At 40.5% G+C, this 17,486-nt stretch overlaps 1 protein-coding gene across 2 annotated transcripts in view; it reads right to left on the reverse strand.

The window, feature by feature from the left end:
* The window catches only part of CNTNAP5 (contactin associated protein family member 5), an 811,538-nt gene that overhangs the window by 615,061 nt on the left and 178,991 nt on the right, over positions 1–17,486 (reverse strand). For both annotated transcript variants that reach the window (XM_086718348.1, XM_086718347.1), the window contains exon 2: positions 13,070–13,174. In XM_086718348.1, the coding sequence (XP_086574474.1) occupies positions 13,070–13,174 (105 nt within the window). The remainder of the gene's footprint in view (positions 1–13,069; positions 13,175–17,486) is intronic.

Here is a 17,486-nt window from a genome sequence, read left to right on the forward strand (position 1 = left end):
ATTTTACAGGTGGCGACACTGAGGCCAGAAAGGTTGGACAGCTTTTCCAAGAACACATGACTACACAACTAGTAAGTGGCAGAACAGGGGATTCCAACTCACAAAACCAGGACCCAGAGCCCAATCTCTTAACTATTCAGCGACACCACCTCTCCACAGGATGGTCAGAGAACCCCCCTCCTGTTCCTTTTCCTTCTCCAAAACAGCAATTATCACTAGAAACATAATTCTTTGCACGTTTTCAACATCTCACCTGATTCTCATAGCAATCAGCAATATATTTTTAAATTTCCATTTATGAGAGAATAAAGCAGCCTCAAAGAGTCAACCAGCTTATCGTGGGGAGAGACCCAACATTCTGATGTCTCACCGATGATGCTTCTTCATGGAGAATTCTAAACAGGTTTAAAGGAAGACCAAAGAGGCATGTCTTCTGACACCCAGCCAGCTCCCTTCCCAGCCCTTTACACCATGATACTTATTCCCCACTTTACATACCAGGAGAAGCTTGGAGCATGAGACAGAATAACTGGTAGAAGGCAGAAATTCCTCAGTTTCTACCCTTATTGCCACTTTTAACTCAGCAAAGGAAATGAGAGTTGATTGAGGTCACACATTAGAAATGGGCACAAAACAGATTATAAATGGGTCTCTGCTCAGCAAAAGTTTACAACTATCTTTCAAAAGGAGAGTGAGTCCCTTTAGTACAAGACCAACGAGAGGTAGGATAATCACATACACGGCATTTCACACCTAAACTATTTGAAGCACATGGCCATTTAAAACAAAATCCCCAAAATAAACCCTAGAGGGAGTAGGTTTCTTATGCGGGTGCTTTCCTCCAGATTTACTCAAGGCCCTAAAAAACCACAAGCACATCATCACAAATGAGTAGGAAGCTAGCTTGAATTACTAGCTGCATCATTATTAAATATTCGGTGCCTGTGTAAGCAAAGGTTCAAGAGTTTTCAGGGACAAAACTGCCCAGTGATGGTAATGAATAAGGCAGAGAGATGGTCCCATAAATATTTAACATTACTCAGTATGGGTAAGAGTGATGACAACATTGGCAAACTTCTCCACAGTCCTCAGGGGGGGCCTCCTGCATCTGCAAGCACAGCGTCATTATCATTCGTTTGGAATGGGACCTGTGGCTAGGCAGGGACTTCTTCTTCTTCTTGTTAATGTTTATTTATTTATTTTGAGAGATGGAGGGTGAGCTGGGAAGGCGCAGACAGAGAAGGAGAGAGAGAGATCAGACCATGGGATAGAATGTGGAGCTCGAGCCCATGAACGGTGAGATCATGACCTGAACAGAAACCAAGAGTCGGTCGCTTAACCGACTGAGTCACCCAGGCGTCCCTGGGAAGTAACTTCTGAGGTTTGGGGTTGGGGGGTGTTGGAGGGAAGACTGGGCATCATCCTTCTGCTACTGCGCATGTGGAGCAGGACCTGGGTGTCGCAGGTTGGTCCTCCTACACTTGTATTTAGGGACATTTATTTAGGGACTAAGGAGCCTCTTGGGAAAAAGCAAGTGGGAACCTGACCAAATACCCTGTAGGTTTCAAAACAGATACACTTGTAGGAAAATGTGGAGCGGGCCTGTTGAGGCCAATTTGCAGAGAAGACCAAAAGTGATCATAAGACGACACTCATGAAAGGCAAGGGAGAGTCTGGGTTCCATTCGGACCCATTCATGATAGAGGCTGCCTCGAGAGTCATGCCGGGAGCAGTGACTCTGCGTGTGTGACTTGGTTTGGGTTTACCAGAAGTCAATTATGAAGAATGGATTTGAGTGTAAGTAGCTCATTTGGGAACTGACCCCAGGAAGCTGGGTGAGAGGGATGCAGATGAGACAGGGAAGGGAGGAGAGCTGACCTGTGGCACATCTGCAAGCCAGCCATTCCTGTGGAGGAGCTTAATCTCACCAGTGCAGGATGCACTTTAGGGTTCTGTTGTCAGATCATTACCATATACAGGTTTTTTATACACGAACTCAGTCAGGTGTTGATTGAAACTGCAGGTGGGCAGGGTGGTGTTTAAAGCACAGAAAGATAGCCCTTCGGGCAGAGTAGAGAATGTGTAGATGTTGGGGTTGGAAGTGGTGATGCTGGGGATGTCTTCAGGGTTCCTCTCTGGTCTTCCTTAGTAGATGGATTCATCGCCCAGCTATGGGTGCAGGCTGACAACTAGAACTGTCTGCCCTCTTCTCCAGAGATTTGCTCTTGTCCAAACAGAAGTGTTCTTGCCTGGGAAGCTACCACTTCCTGGTTCTCATCTCAGCCAGTGATGGACGGATACAAAGTTCAAAAAGCCGATCCCATTGTCTCAAGACGTGGCTGATATTTATGGTGGCCCAGAACTTCCTCTTGGCATTGGAAGGAAGCTAGACCTCAGCTGAGACCACATTTCCTACTAGCTTTCCCCTCTGTCTTCCCTCACAGCCTGTCTCCAGAAATCACTCCCCCAGAAATCATTTGAACAAGAAGTCCCATCTCATCTCATCTAAGATGTTGTCCTTGTTCTGAAAGTGGTAAAGTCCAGGAGATGTGGGTGTCAACAGCCTTTGCTACAGTGAGTGTGCTTGGTCACATACCTGTGTGCCTGTGTTTCTAGGAGAGAGCTGTATTATTACTCTGAAGGGTTCTAAAGCTCATTACTCCCACAGTTCAGCTGTGATGTCCTACAGTGAATACTTCCCTTGTGAGACAGTGGAGCCATTAAGGTCCTCATGGATCGGAAAAGTATATCTGGCTGCATGTTTCACAGTTCAGAAGTTACACAAGAAGTGAGGGAAAGCAGCAGGAAGGCATTTGGGGCTTGGAAAATTTGGAGTTCGGTCCCAAGGAGGATATCTCACGTTGATGTCCCTTGCAGGCCAACGGTTGATTCATATACACGGGAAAAACATCCATGTGAGAAGTTCTTGTATATAAAACTTGAAAAGACCCTACAGTCATACAGTTCAATGTGATACCCAATAGCCAGATGTAGCTGTTTACATGTAAATTAGCTTAACTTAAAGTTTCAATTCTTAAATAGCCACATTTCAAAAGCTACGTGTGGCTAGGGGCTACCATGTTAGATGGCACAGCTAAGGGATGGTCCATCCTTGCAGAAATTTCTATTGGATAGCATTGTTCTAGAATTTCTCTTATAAAATGGTAGAGGCTGAGTTCTATTTAATTTGTCAAATCAATACAGTTTAACTCCACTCATCGGCTGCTCTGGCCTGGGGAGCTGTGAGTGGATTATTTATTCCTCATTTAATGGATATATAATTATTGAGTTCCATCCATGAGTAAAGCAGTATAAAAGATTGAGCAGCAAGATAAGACACGCTCCCTGTTTTTAGGCAGATAGAGAAAAAAATGACTCTCCCAAGAGTTTTTAAGGGAAAATGGAGAAGAGGAATCAAAACTCATTTAAACCTGCAGATCTCATCTTGCTGGTATTGCCACTTAAAACTTTTCTCTCGTGAGCAGCATACTTTTTAGCACAGCTCACATTCTACATTTACTTTGGCTTCCTAGGACAGTTTTGTTTGAAAGACAGTGCCTAGTCTTGAAAGCCAGTGTTTGAGCTGAAAGCATCACTTTTGACTCCATGAATTTGGACAAGTAATTTCTCTCCTTCTACAAAAATAATATAGTTAAGTGTCCACTTTACCAAGAATCAAGGATCAAGATAATATTTGTCTCTTCGTAGGTTTAACCACTATGGCCACAAAATGGTTAAATACAAGTGTGTTTCATTGTTATTTCAAAAGCTTCATTTGGGGCTCAAAAAAATAACTCTGGCATCAGTTCCTCCCTTGATTAGGAAGTTACTCTTTTGACTGGAAGATGTGCAGTATAACCCACCAAAATGGTAGGAGATACAGCTTGAGAGAGAGAGAGAGAGACAGAGAGGAGAGGGAAGAAATAGAGTCAATTATTCTCTTACTCTGGATCAGATTACTAGTCTAAAGCCAGTCAAGGTAACTCTACCACCTCTGACTGTGATTGGGTCCAGGAGTGGACACATGACCACATTATGGCTAATTGGACAGAGAAAAACTGCTGGTGATGTGAAAGCAGAGTAGTAGGGCAGTTGTGGGGCCGGGAAGAGTCTCCTAGCTCTATGCCATAGTTCTCAAACTTCAGCACATCAATATCAATTGAGGAGCTTGGAAAAACAGGGGTTCTTAGCTCCCTCTGCCAGACTTTCTGGTCCAGAAGATCTGGGATTAGGATAAGTCTAGACAGGCTACATTTTTTTTAAAACAAGTTCTGAGGTGACATTCATCCTGACGCTGTTCTGAGGAAGCAAATTGGATGGCTTAAAAGCAAGCCATAGGTGCCCGTGATTTCTGTTCCTCAGAATGCTATTAAGTCTGGCTGAGATGTGGGGCAGGCATATTAGCTGGAGAAGGATGTAGACTCCGAGGATGGCATTGATGAACTAATCCACTAGCTCTGAAGCCTGTCTTCACTGAGGGCTTCCTTTGATGTAGGGTAATAAATTTTATTTTTATTCCTGGTGGTTTCTTTTTTTGAAAAAATTTGGAATAAAACACAGATACAGGAAAGCCTCACAAACCAAATATTTAGCTTAATAAACTATTACAGATGGAACACCCTTGTAACTATCATGCTGTTCAAGAAAAAGAAGTATGGGGGTGCCTGGGTGGCTCAGTCAGTTAAGGGTCCAACTCTTGACTTCAGCTCAGGTCATGATCTCACAGAGATTGAGCCCTACCTCAGGCTCAGGGGGAAGTACAGAGCCCACTTAGGATTCTCTCTCTCTCCCTCTCTCTCTCTGCCCCTCCCCCACTTGTTCCCTCTCTCTCTCTCTCTCCCTCTCTCTCTCTCAAAATAAATAAATAAAATTGAAAAAAAGAAGTAACAGTATGGACACCTCTCAATCTCCATGTGCTGAGTTTCCACCATTTAATAATTTTTCATGCTACTGAGTTTTTTTTTTTTTTTCAAACTAGTGAGTTTTCTGTTGTACTCACACACAAAATTACCCTAACAAAGATATCCCAGAGACAGTATCAATTGCTCTGGATATTTTTGTGGAAGGGATTAATGAGAAGCAAGTCCTTAGCAAAACAAATGACATGGATTCTCTTATAAAATCTGGGGTTTTAGCAAATGTGTACATTGATTTAAAAAATTAAGTCCAGGGGTGCCTGGGTGGCTCAGTTGGTTAAGCATCTGACTTTGGCCTCAGATCTCACGATCTCCTGATTTTTGAGTTCTAGCCCCGGGTCCGGCTCTGCGCTGACAGCTCAGAGCCTGGAACCTGCTTCAGATTCTGTGTCTCCCCTTCTCTCTGCCCCTCCCATGCTCATGCTCTGTCTCTCTCTGTTTCTCAATAATAAATAAACATTAAAAACTTTTTTTAATTTAGTCCGGACACACGTAAGTGATTGCATAGACAAGTCTGAGTAAGAGAAGGGTGGTGTGAGACATTCAAAAGGGGTCCCCAGGGGAGGGGCCACCACAGGATAAGAGGCACCCACTGGGAATCCTGGAGAAGGATGAACTACTTTTTTATATTAACTTCTATTTTCTTGTTTCTTGGAGTTGGATATATGTTATCATTTTCACTCCATATGGTATATTCAACAATCCTTAGCTCATTTTTTTAATGGCATTTCCACAATGTCTTAAGTGAAAGATTGCTAGATGGATTTTAAACAAATGAATTGAGTAGTTCCTACCTAACTACTCCAGGTTAGACAAAGCAAAAGTATCCAGCATACAATATGCTATTCAATTACATTATTTCCTCCTGGGTGTGACCTTCATTGCAAATGCAGTGGTAAACTGTCAACCACTAGACAAATATCTGTTATTAATTGCCATGCCCGTAACTGCATTACTGTATTTTTAAGTGAAAATGCTTTGAATTAAATGCAGTGAACTGACAAACTGAAGATCTTATCTCTTTGTGAAGTATGAGTGGCATCAAATAAGTGATTACTTGAGCTAGCATTTTACAGAGTGCTGCTTAGAAATAATCTCAGCTTGGCATTTCAGAGGAAGTGACCAGCCATCAGAGGAAGGAGTAAAGTGTCAATTGCATGGGTTTATCTATCACTTTTGTTGTGCCGAATGCTGATGTTTATAATCTCAGAAGTATTATATTATTGGTGAGAAAAAGTCTTCATATGATCCCCCCTTCCCCTCTTAACATCATTGTGTTTTTCAGTTACCCTGGCTGAATAAAGAGAGGGTCATCACATTGGATTTGTCTGCATTTGCGATAGGGTCCCAAGGCTCCTATTAAACAGCAGCAGATTTCTATTCTGTACCTCTCAATGATCTATTGCTATCCTAGTCAGAGAAGAGGCCTAGGGCATTGTTTAAATATGTAGGTCAAGGTTAGTTTTGCCCACTGGCCTATTAGGCCACAGTATGATTTCAGGGGCATCGACGAGGCACAGGTGTCCATATCTCTCTTTCTCTCTTGACACCTGAAAGTCCAGTTTTTGTGGTTAAAACACTGGCAACACCACCTGAAATGCCAAAGTGACCTAAAGGGGTGACTATTACCCCAGCACCACCTTTACTCAGATTAATATCTCAGATCAATATGAATAAAGATACTAGTTAAACTTGGGTAGACAGAATTAGATTCAAGTCCAGGTCCTACCAACAATTAGCTGTGTATCCTTAGGTCAGTGACTTGACCTCTCTGAGTCCACTTCCTCATCCTTAACAAACGTGAATGATACCAACTATCTTGGAATACTGATACAATGACAAGAAATAGAGGTTAAGTTTCTACTTCCTAGTTTTGAGCATGGTTTCATACTCATAAAAACTTAGATAACTTTGATTTATTTCCTCCCATCCCCCCTCCAGCCACCTCTGAGATGCTGAATTGAAAAAGGCACAGAGGTTAAGAATTGAAGGAGCAGAAGTCTAGGGATATTCTAGAATAGGGCATCCCCAACAATTGGACTGCCTGAATGCAACTGTTGCTAAACCACAGGTTCTAATCAGAAGTTTTGGGGACACAGACTGAGATCCTGCATTTCTAACAGGTTCCCAGGTGCTGCCCGCACTGTCACATAGAGCCCACACTTGGAGAAGTGAGGAGAGCATAAACTCACAAAGGAAGCATAGGACTTGATGCTGGCCATGCTGGGGGCGGGGGGCGGGGAGGGGGGCAGCTAGGACAGGACATAAGAAAGGAAAAGTACTGAAAATAAGGAAAGGACCCTTCAAGTGGAGAGGAGGAAACACTGAGACTTCTGTACGTCCCATTGTCTTTTCAAACAGATGAGATGATACGCATATCACGTCTGGCTCCATCAATCCATATGGGAGACTGGTGCTGTCATTTGCAGGCAGGCACTGCAGTGCTGCCTGTGAAACGGAATCTTCAGATTGTCACCTAGCTATCTGGAACAAGTCCCCAGACAGCCAAGATGCTCATTGTGAGAACCCTGATTCCTGAATTGTCCCGAATCCACTTCTCTGCATGGAAGGACCAGTGAGAACAGATTGAAAACCAACTTACAGAGGCCTTTGTGGGTCCTCAGCTGTTTGCAACCAGTGTTGCCCAAGGGGAAAATAAAAAGTGTGCAAGGATTCTGGGCGAAATGGGGGCAAGGGTTGTGAGCCTCTTCATTGGTCCGTGAGCCCAGGAAGCTGGGAAAGGCCCTGACATAAAAAAAAAAAAATCAGATTCTCCATGGCAACAAAATTGTCATGCTAGAAACACACAATCTCAACTTACACAGGCAAGCATCTCAAAAATATATCAAGTGAGGAAGAAAGATTAAAATTTCAAGGAACAAATGGCAAACGTAATGGTTTGCAGAACTGCGGATGGGGAAAGGAATGGGACGGGGAAAGAAAAATACAAACCTTTCCTCTCCCGGGGCCAGAGATGTCTGTTGTTATTTGCCTTTTAATCATAGAAAGTAACTTAAAACCTTCCCCTCACTTTGGAGCACATCTAACCCACAGTTCAGCGGCTTCACACAGTGCCACCAGCTCTGGGCTTCCTGCTGACAGTTAGTGCTTCTCAAAGCCCAGCTGACTTTAAAGCCCAGATCAAAAGCTTTCTTGCCACAAAACAAATCCCATTTGACAAAGTCAGATCCCTCCTAAGCCACAATTATATAGATTGACTTGGTAACCTAAGTTAATGGCGATCTGACCCCCAGTTTGATATATTTTGTCATGTTTTTTTTTAAAAGTAATTTGTTCTGTCTCTCTTCTTTTTTAATTTTTATTTCCTTGTGGGTGGATGACAAAAGGGCTGAGGGATGTTGTGGAGGGAGAGAACACAAATTCGATTTGGCAAATCCCATCCCTAGATAAGATAACAATACGAATGCTATTATGGTGGGCATTAGCCAACCAATCTCCCTGTTAGTTTTGCAGGTTGCCCAGAATGTGGCTCCCACAGCAGTACCTAAGGGCAAAGGCTGTTTCCAAGACTGCGTTTTTTTCTCAGAAATATTAGTTTGTCACTAGTCACTAGTCAGAACTCATGACACTTGCTTTACTTAGGGCGTGAGGACACTCATCGGCACGCCTTTTCTATAGTCTTCTTTTCAACTTTTGAGTTGATCCCTGCTTCCAACGTGACAAAGTTACCAGTGGGGCATTCTTTCTTCCTGCGTATAGGTCAGAAAACCGTGTGCGCTTGAGTTCTGAGCCCAGATGAGAGGTAAAGTGGGCCTTCATTACCTATGTTCAATGTACGCCAGAGGTGTGTGATCCCAGTGGAGGCAGCAGTTTTAAATCGTGCCCAGGACTTGCAGCCAAGTTCACCTCTGTGAAATAGCTCAAGAGTGAACAGCTACAAGAACACGGTTGAGTGCACTCAATACGAGGGAGACATAGTCTCATGGAGGTCAAGAATTTTACAGCTTGTATTTCATCTTGGGTGACATACCAGGACGTTTCCTGATAAATGGATAGAAGGCTGAATGGGGTAGAGTAGAAGGAATTCATGAAATACTGTGATAGGTGAATGAACGAATGAAGGCAGGGATGAAGAAATGGAGTATGTTAAGAAAAAACATCACCCAGAACTTGGAAATCAAAAAAGAGTATGCTATGTCTTTTCAATATCATCCTGGGCAGTTTTCAACAGGACCACTCAATGATTCTTTAATTCTCTAGAATATGCCTGTTATTTGGTTTTGTTATTCACTGATTGATTATTAGATCTTAGATACTGAGAAGTTACATGTTAACTTATAAGTATTTTTCCAGTAGAGAAGATACAACCCCCCAATTTTATTGTACTGTAAGATAGTAGCTAGTTTTGTCTCTACCTAAACATATTTATTCTAATATTCTTTTTTTTCCCCACTGTGTGCCATGGCATTTTTTTAAATCTATGAAACCAAGATAATAACACCTGTGTAGAGGGTAGTAGTGATGCACCTTAAAGGCCTAGAACAGTGATGGCTCTTGGTAAGTAGTAAGTAGATTGCTGATATGAGATTTAGTTGTATGATGGTAGACACCCAACCCTACCACTTAGGGAGGAGCCAAACCTGATCATGACAGTGCTGAGTAGCAATGATTTCCATCTGCCAGGGAACTTGCTGTTTAAAACACTACATGGAGAATTCAAATGAAAACCAAGATGTTCTTTGAAATCTCCATGTATATCTGTATATCTGTATAACTGTTTCACACCGTGCATACCAGTTTGCACTTTGGGGTATACTGAATATCTTTCCTATTTAAAATAAAAGGGAAGTTTTAAAGGAAGAAATATAGAAAGAGGTGTTCATTAGACAGAGATATGTAATTACTTCTAGGCTGTTTTGGTGGACAGACAGCATATAAGTCTATTTGTAGCAGGTGAAAAATAAATCACTGCTTTATACTAATATTTCCAATCAAAATAAAAAATTACAGTTTTCTCAACTTTAAAAATTTTATATTTAGAAAACTCACATGAAAAAATCTGTGCTTAATATGAATATAATATGTTTTATTATAATATACACTATATTTATATATTCTGTATAAGTATTATGTATGCGTGCATATATATACTATATACACATATGCTATATATGTATATATACCCTAATATATGGATATATATATTTATATATATCCAACCCTGTATTTATCACCTTTTCTCTAATATGTGACTTTGTGTATATATACATAACCATATGTATATATTTGACTTTCTATCTATCCAACTATATATGTATATTTACACATACATATTATTTATATTACATATATAAAAGTAATAATATCAATATTATCACTAACAAATGTTAGCTATTAATGATATGCTAATTTAAATTAACGTTGTAAACTATGAATAGGATTTGTGATTATTTTTACCAACTATGTGCCAGGGTTCTAACAGAGTGCCTAGCACATATTAGGTGCTCAATAAATATTAATAGAGTGATTTTTGATTTATGAATTCACTCAACCTAGTAGTTGCAAGTCTTGCAATTTAGAATCTCCTGGAAAGCTTGTATTTACTTATTTTATCAATATCCACCCTTGGATCCCACTCCAGACAATTAATTCAGAGTATCTGGACTACGAGCTCATGCATTGCTACTTCTAAAGCTATCTAGGTGATTCAAATGCACAGCTCTTGGATGGGAACCAGTGATCCACTCTCTCCTTGAGGCTGTGTTGACTTCCCCCTGAGGGCAGTGGTTGGACCCAGTGAGTGAACCGGAGGCTGCTAGGCCTGGGAGTTTGTTGGAGGACAAGGCCAGTGCATTTCAACATTCTGAGACTGTTGCCCCTGCATGACCTTCCTGATTTAGACTCTAGCTGGAAGAAGAAAGAGAGGTCAATGTCCTCTCTGAACACACCGGTGCTATCCTTGGACTCCGGCACCCAGATTTCCCAGTGAGCAGAATAATTACAATAAATCAGAGCAGAGACATCTGCTCTGTCAATATTGTCCACCAGGGGATGAGCCAGCCTGTGACCAGACTCACAGGTTCCCAGGAAACTGCAGAGGTGCTACTAGGCAGTAATGACTTTCTGCCACTTCACAGTTGGGTTAAACTGGGGAGAACTCTGGCTCCAGATGCCCTGTTGGCGTACAAATTAAAATCTTCCAACTCTGGTTTCTTCCTGAAATTGCCAAGTGGACCTCCCTGCTCAGGTCAGATTCTCTACCCTGCATCGAGAAGGATCTTTTTAATATGCAAGGCTTGCCACAGTCTGAGCATCATGTGTCAAAGCAGGCATTACTGGTCCACTTTACAGATAAAGAACTGAAGTCAAGAGCAGATAGGCAATTTTCAGACACTCACAGGGCTTGCAAGTAAATGCTGTGGGCAGCACTTGAACCCTGGCCAATTAGATTCCAAGTCTCTTTCTAACATAGCCCTCTTTAACCTGTCTTAGTGAATCAGTTTGCTCATGTGGTGGTGAGGAGCAAAACTTTGGGTTCAGATGTCTTAGATTTGATCAAAGCATTTCTCCTTCCAAATTTTGTGATTTTAAGCAAGTTATACAACTTTTCTGAGACCCAGGAACCCCATCTGAAGTTAAAATGTAATAACACGCATCTTACGGTAGCTTTCCGAAGACGAAATTCCTTGATAGGTGAAATGCTTTACAAAGTTCTTGGCACAGAGTGTTCAGCAAAAAGGCAGTGTTAATACACAATTATTAATATTTTCCTGCTGGGTTTTTGATTGGTCATTCTATTTCTCTTTAGAATAGCATTCTTAAAATCTTTTCTTAACAAAGCCATAGAAATTGCTAACTTAAATTACGGATCCCATTATAACAGCATACTTGTGAAACGTAGTACGAAACAAACATCAAATACACAAACAAAAATTACACAGCACTCTCACCATTAATGAAGATTAAAAACTATAAATTAAAATGTCAACCAGTTAAATCATCCTGCACTTATAAAAATGATACCCTTGGGGCTCCTGGGTGGCTCAGTTGTTTAAGCACCTGACTATTGGTTTTGCCTCAGATCATGATCTCATGGTTTGTGAGTTCGAGCCCTATATCAGGCTCCGTGCTCACAGTGAGGAGCCTGCTTGGGATTCTCTCTCTCCCTCTCTCTCTGCCCCTCCCACACACTCTCTCTCTGTCGCCCTCTCTCATATATAAATAAATACACCTAAAAATGATATCCATAACACAATGAGCAATTAAAATCTGTTCCAGAATGTATAGATGGGCCAACACTAGAAAGCTTACTAATATGATAGGCCTCATATTATCGATGAGAAGATACAGTCAAGAATAATTAATATGAACTCTAACAGATCACTGTACCTCTTGAAGTTGCATATAAATTATTTTTCTCAACTTGAAGACGTTTATAATATTCACTAGATATGTAAATATACAAAGATAACCAGATGTTAAATAATTTTTAAAAATTAACAAATTCAAATACACATTATAAAAGTCAACATCCAACTCTGACTAAAAACAGATCTATCTAGAATAGCCAACATTATAATTTGTTAAAGACACGTCACATAAGAGATCAGTTAAGGGTGTCTGCTCTTACTTCCATCACACATTGTAAAGATACCCACCCAACATTTAACCACAAGTACTAGTTGGTAGGTTTGCCTTGCATTTTCTTACTTACTTTATTACTTACTTACTTTTCTGTATTGTATTTTCTTACTTTTACTTCATAGTACTATATATTTTTAAAATTAGCAACATTTTTTGTTGTTAAAATTTAAGTTCTTGAAGGAAAAATCTTAGTAGATTTCACACATTTATTGTGTACATGCTACAATAATAATGTATGTTGGTAGCCATTCATGTTAGAGACATGAAATATAAAAATAAAGCATTTTTTTAAAAACTTATTTTTACAAAGGCCTCTCATGATAATCAGAGAAAAATAGTGTGAGTTGGGGAGGCAAGAACAAGCATACTTTGAATATCCATTATGCACTAGGAAACATGGCTTAATTCCATTGTAACCCCCTTTCCCTTTCTTCTTCTCAACACTGCTCTTGGACATGATCCCAGTGAATAGGAATGTCCTTTTATTCCATTTCCCCACAGCATGCTTATTTAGCATTTGCCTTTTGAGTTTTAGTCATCTTACTCACCAACTCTTCGGTTGAGTTGAGCTGGGCTGTGAGTACCAGCGAGGTCTGAAGAACTGGAAAAAGCCATTGGAGAGAGCAGGGATGCTAATGGGTCATCACAATTGTCTATAATGATAGGAAAGAAAGAAAGCAAATTGTATTAGCAAGAGAGAGCCCATAAAGGGAAGAATCATGGCATTAACCCCATTATTAATTAACCAATGCTCTGAACAAGGCCAGTACCAATTGTTTCCATGGGCTATTTCATTCATTCCTCACAATCCTGAAAGACTGGTATAAATTCCTTTACAGTTGGAGACACTGATATTCAGAGATGTTAAATAGTTTGTCCAAGGTCACAACACTAGAAACTGGTGTGGCCAGAAATCTCACTGATTTGTCTCACTCAGGAGTCTAACAATCACCCATTCCTTTAATCACTCACTTGAGAAAAGCCTCAAGTTATGGCTATTGAGCTTATTCTAGAAGGAGGAAGACTGTTGAAGGGGGGATACGATTGTTTACCTATTTTCCCATCTTCAATCCCTAAGGGATCCTGCCATAGTTGTATCTAGACAGAATGATTTAAAATGTCTCACTCCCAGTTGTGTGAAAATCTTTGGAAAATGAATGGCTAATTGTAATAATTCATTGCGTAAAGTAAGCGAGAATAGTCCCCAATTGTGTACAATCTTGAATCTGCTATTCACTTCAATAACGGCTTCTCCAGCCTTCCCAAATGTGACAGGTATGCTTGCTTTTTTTTTCCTTTTTTTTTAATTTTATTTTTCATTTTTAAAAATTTACATCCAAATTAGTTAGCATATAAGTGAAACAATGATTTCAGGAGTAGATTCCTTAGTGCCCTTTCCCCATTTAGCCCATCCCCCTTCCCACAACCCCTCCAATAACCCTCAGTTTGTTCTCCGTATTTATGAGTTTGTCCCCCTCCCTGTTTTTATATTATTTTTGTTTCCCTTCCCTTTATGTTTTGTCTCTTAAAGTCCTCATATGAATAAAGATATATGATATTTGTCTTTTTCTGACTGACTAATTTCACTCAGCATAATACCCTCCAGTTCCATCCACGTAGTTGCAAATGGCAAGATTTCATTCTTTTTGATTGCTGAGTAATACTCCATCATGTGTGTGTGTGTGTGTGTGTGTGTGTGTGAGTGTATACCACATCTTCTTTATCCATTCATCCACCAAGGGCTCTTTCCATACTTTGGCTATTGTTGATAGTGCTGCTATAAACATGAGGGTGCATGTGTCCCTTCAAAACAGCACAGACAGGTATGCTTTCTAAGGCTTCTTTGATGCTGTTCAAATGTAGAACAGGGTGGGGTCATGGGCAAAGATGTGGTCTTGACAACACAGACATGTTCCTCCAAATGAACCATGTGATCTCATGCAGACAATTCTGCTCTTCACATAGCAAACTGGTCATGTAAATGTTCTGTAATAATTCATTTATTTGTTTGCACCTTACACCAAATGGTACACTCTTTGTGGGACTTTGCAAATAATCTGATACATAATAGGCCTTCAGTAAAGGTTTGTTGAAAGAAATGGATGGTGAAGGAAGGGAGGGAGGGAAGTAGGGAGGGAGGAAAGAAGGAAGGAAGGAAAGAAGGAAGGAAGCAAGGGAGGGACTAGTTCACACAACAGGACCAAATGATTTTCCAATTTTTCATTTTGTGCACAGTTGATTTTGCAGGACATTGCAAAATGACATAATGAAATGTAGACATACCTCATTCAACCATGATTTTATGTCATTCAGATTAAAGGTAAACTTGATGTATTAAGGGCTTTCAAGAAAAGTTGGTCTGATTTCTTTTTAAAATTTTTAAATGTGCATTGGATATGGGGCTGCTTCTTTATCCAGAAAATTCATAGAGAGGACTATTTCATCTCACCACAGGAACATTAATGAGAAACATAAGGATTAAATTTTTGTTTGTTAAATGTGTTAAAAAATCCACTGGCTAAGTGTATTTTGAGGGTTGTTTTTTTTTTTTTTTTTTTTTTTTTTACCCCAACACAAATGTTTGAAAAATTTTTTGAGGTATTTGACAAACACAAAAGATAGTCAAATCCTCACTAAAGAGGAACGACATAAAAATCACAGCAAGGACACCTCTGCAGTTATGGTCATTCTGCTAATAGAAAGCAGAGCTCACGGCTACTTTATTCCAGGCATAAAATGCAGGTGAGGGGAGATGCATATACACTTCCAATACATTTGTATGGAAACGCAGATCGGTTACACTATTTATGTAGTAGGAGACAATTTGAATATAATGCAAATCTCACACTTGCTTATGCCTATTTCATCATCAGGAAACACTAGGTGAATACAGAAAACTGGAATCAGTGGAACTGAAGCCCACAGAAATACACCATGCCTGTACACACACCCACGTGAAAGACCATACAATATCGGACTTCACAGCTATGCTATGAGCCACACCTGTCTGCATCTGCAGTTACGACCATCTTCCAATTTCAGATAACACTCCTCCACTACTCTCTAATAGCTCACAACCCTTCTGACACCCACTTCCACAAGCAAATTGAAGATTTTCTAAAGATAAAATACCATGTTTATTATAGCATTTACGTAGTCTTTAAACATATAACATGTATGAAGTCGTGTTACCATTTTTATTAGGTTCTTAAGATTTAAAAACAATTTTAATGTTTATTTTTTGAGAGAGAAAGAGACAGACAGAATATGAGAGGGGGAGAAGCAGAGAGAGAGAGGGAGACACAGAATCTGAAGCAGGCTCTAGGCTCTGAGCTGTCAGCACAGAGCCCAACACAGGGCCACACTCACAAACCATGAAATCGTGACCTGAGCTGAAGTCGGATGCTCAACCAACTAAGCCACCCAGGTGCCCGTCTTAGGATTTTTTTTTTAATATATACCAATGACATGTTTGAGCTTTGTGCCCCTAACCCTATGTTTCCCCTAAGTAGAAACAGAAGTGACCTAATCATTGCAATTTAATTCAGTCCAATAAATATTTATAAAGATATACTTTATGTTTGACCTTGGATAGGCACTAGGGATTGAGTGCAGTGAAATTGAGTCTTAGACCTCAAGTATCTCAGAGACTATTGAGCAATGAAGGAAAGAAAGAGAAAGAAGAAAGAAAGAAAGAAAGAAAGAAAGAAAGAAAGAAAGAAAGAAAGACAGAAAGACAGAATAAAACTTATGAGGAAGTTTAGGAGAATTTTACCCAAGGTTACACTCAACCCACTAAAATGGGGACCCGGCTATACAAACACCCAGGTAAGTGATCTGCTGTGTCTCCCCCAGGCCTTTGCAGTCTCCCCTTTCACAAGGTGCTCGCCTCAGGGAGAGTTTGCTTCCAAAGTTCACTGGCCTCGTGAAAACAGCTGCCATTTCCACCGGCCATTTCCTCTTCTGAACTGTACCTTCCTTGTATCTCACTGTGTGGGGTCAGTGTTTCCACTTTGGGAATTAGTAAACCCATCAAAAACAATCTGTGTCAAAGGATAGGTTCAGGGGAGAGCCTTCAGGAAACTTCTTGTCATGGACCCTGCTCATTGCAATAGTGGCCCTTATTTATTTATTTTTTTAAATTTTTTTAACGTTTATTTATTTTTGAGACAGAGAGAGACAGAGCATGAACGGGGGAGGGTCAGAGAGAAAGGGAGACACAGAATCCGAAACAGGCTCCAGGCTCTGAGATGTCAGCACAGAGCCCGACGCGGGGCTCGAACTCACGGACCGCGAAATCATGACCTGAGCTGAAGTCGGCCGCTTAACCGACGAGCCACCCAGGCGCCCCAATAGTGGCCTTTAAAGAACACGGCTGAACTTTTGTTCTACCCCTAATAGCAATAATAATGGGAAATTTTCAGATCAGAAAAGAATAAAGACCTCTTTTCTCCAGCCAATACATAGTCCCTTCTGTCTTCTCTATGTCACCTAAACTGAGAATAGACCAGGCCTCTAATCAAATTAACCCTGGTCATTGGGAATTAAGATTTGTCCACCTAACCATTCTAAGTCCCAAAGTGTGTATTATTTGTAGACATGCATCTTATGCTTAAAGCAGAAGAGAAGGATCTAGCATAAGTGAGAACAATTTATCTATGTTTTAATTCATGATTTGGGACAGTCTGGGACAGTGGAAAGCATCAGAAAAGCTAGAGCTAGGAGCTCCTCACTCTACATTGGTTCCTTCTCTTGCCTTGGTGATTCCAAGTAATATATTCAAATGCACTAAGCAGGGTCTCCGTTGTCTGCAAAATCAAGAGAGTCTTCTCTGGCAGAGAAGACTGTCTCATTTCTCAGAAATGAGAAAATCTCTTTTCTCATTCTGTTTCTCATTTTAAACAGAATGAGAAAAAATGGGGAAAAGTCACCTTTAAAGGAGAAAGCACAGAAGGAAAACAGGAA

This window comes from Puma concolor, chromosome C1, assembly GCF_028749965.1.
Source record: "Puma concolor isolate L17-30 chromosome C1, mPumCon1.1.hap2, whole genome shotgun sequence".
Classification (NCBI taxonomy): domain Eukaryota; kingdom Metazoa; phylum Chordata; class Mammalia; order Carnivora; family Felidae; genus Puma; species Puma concolor.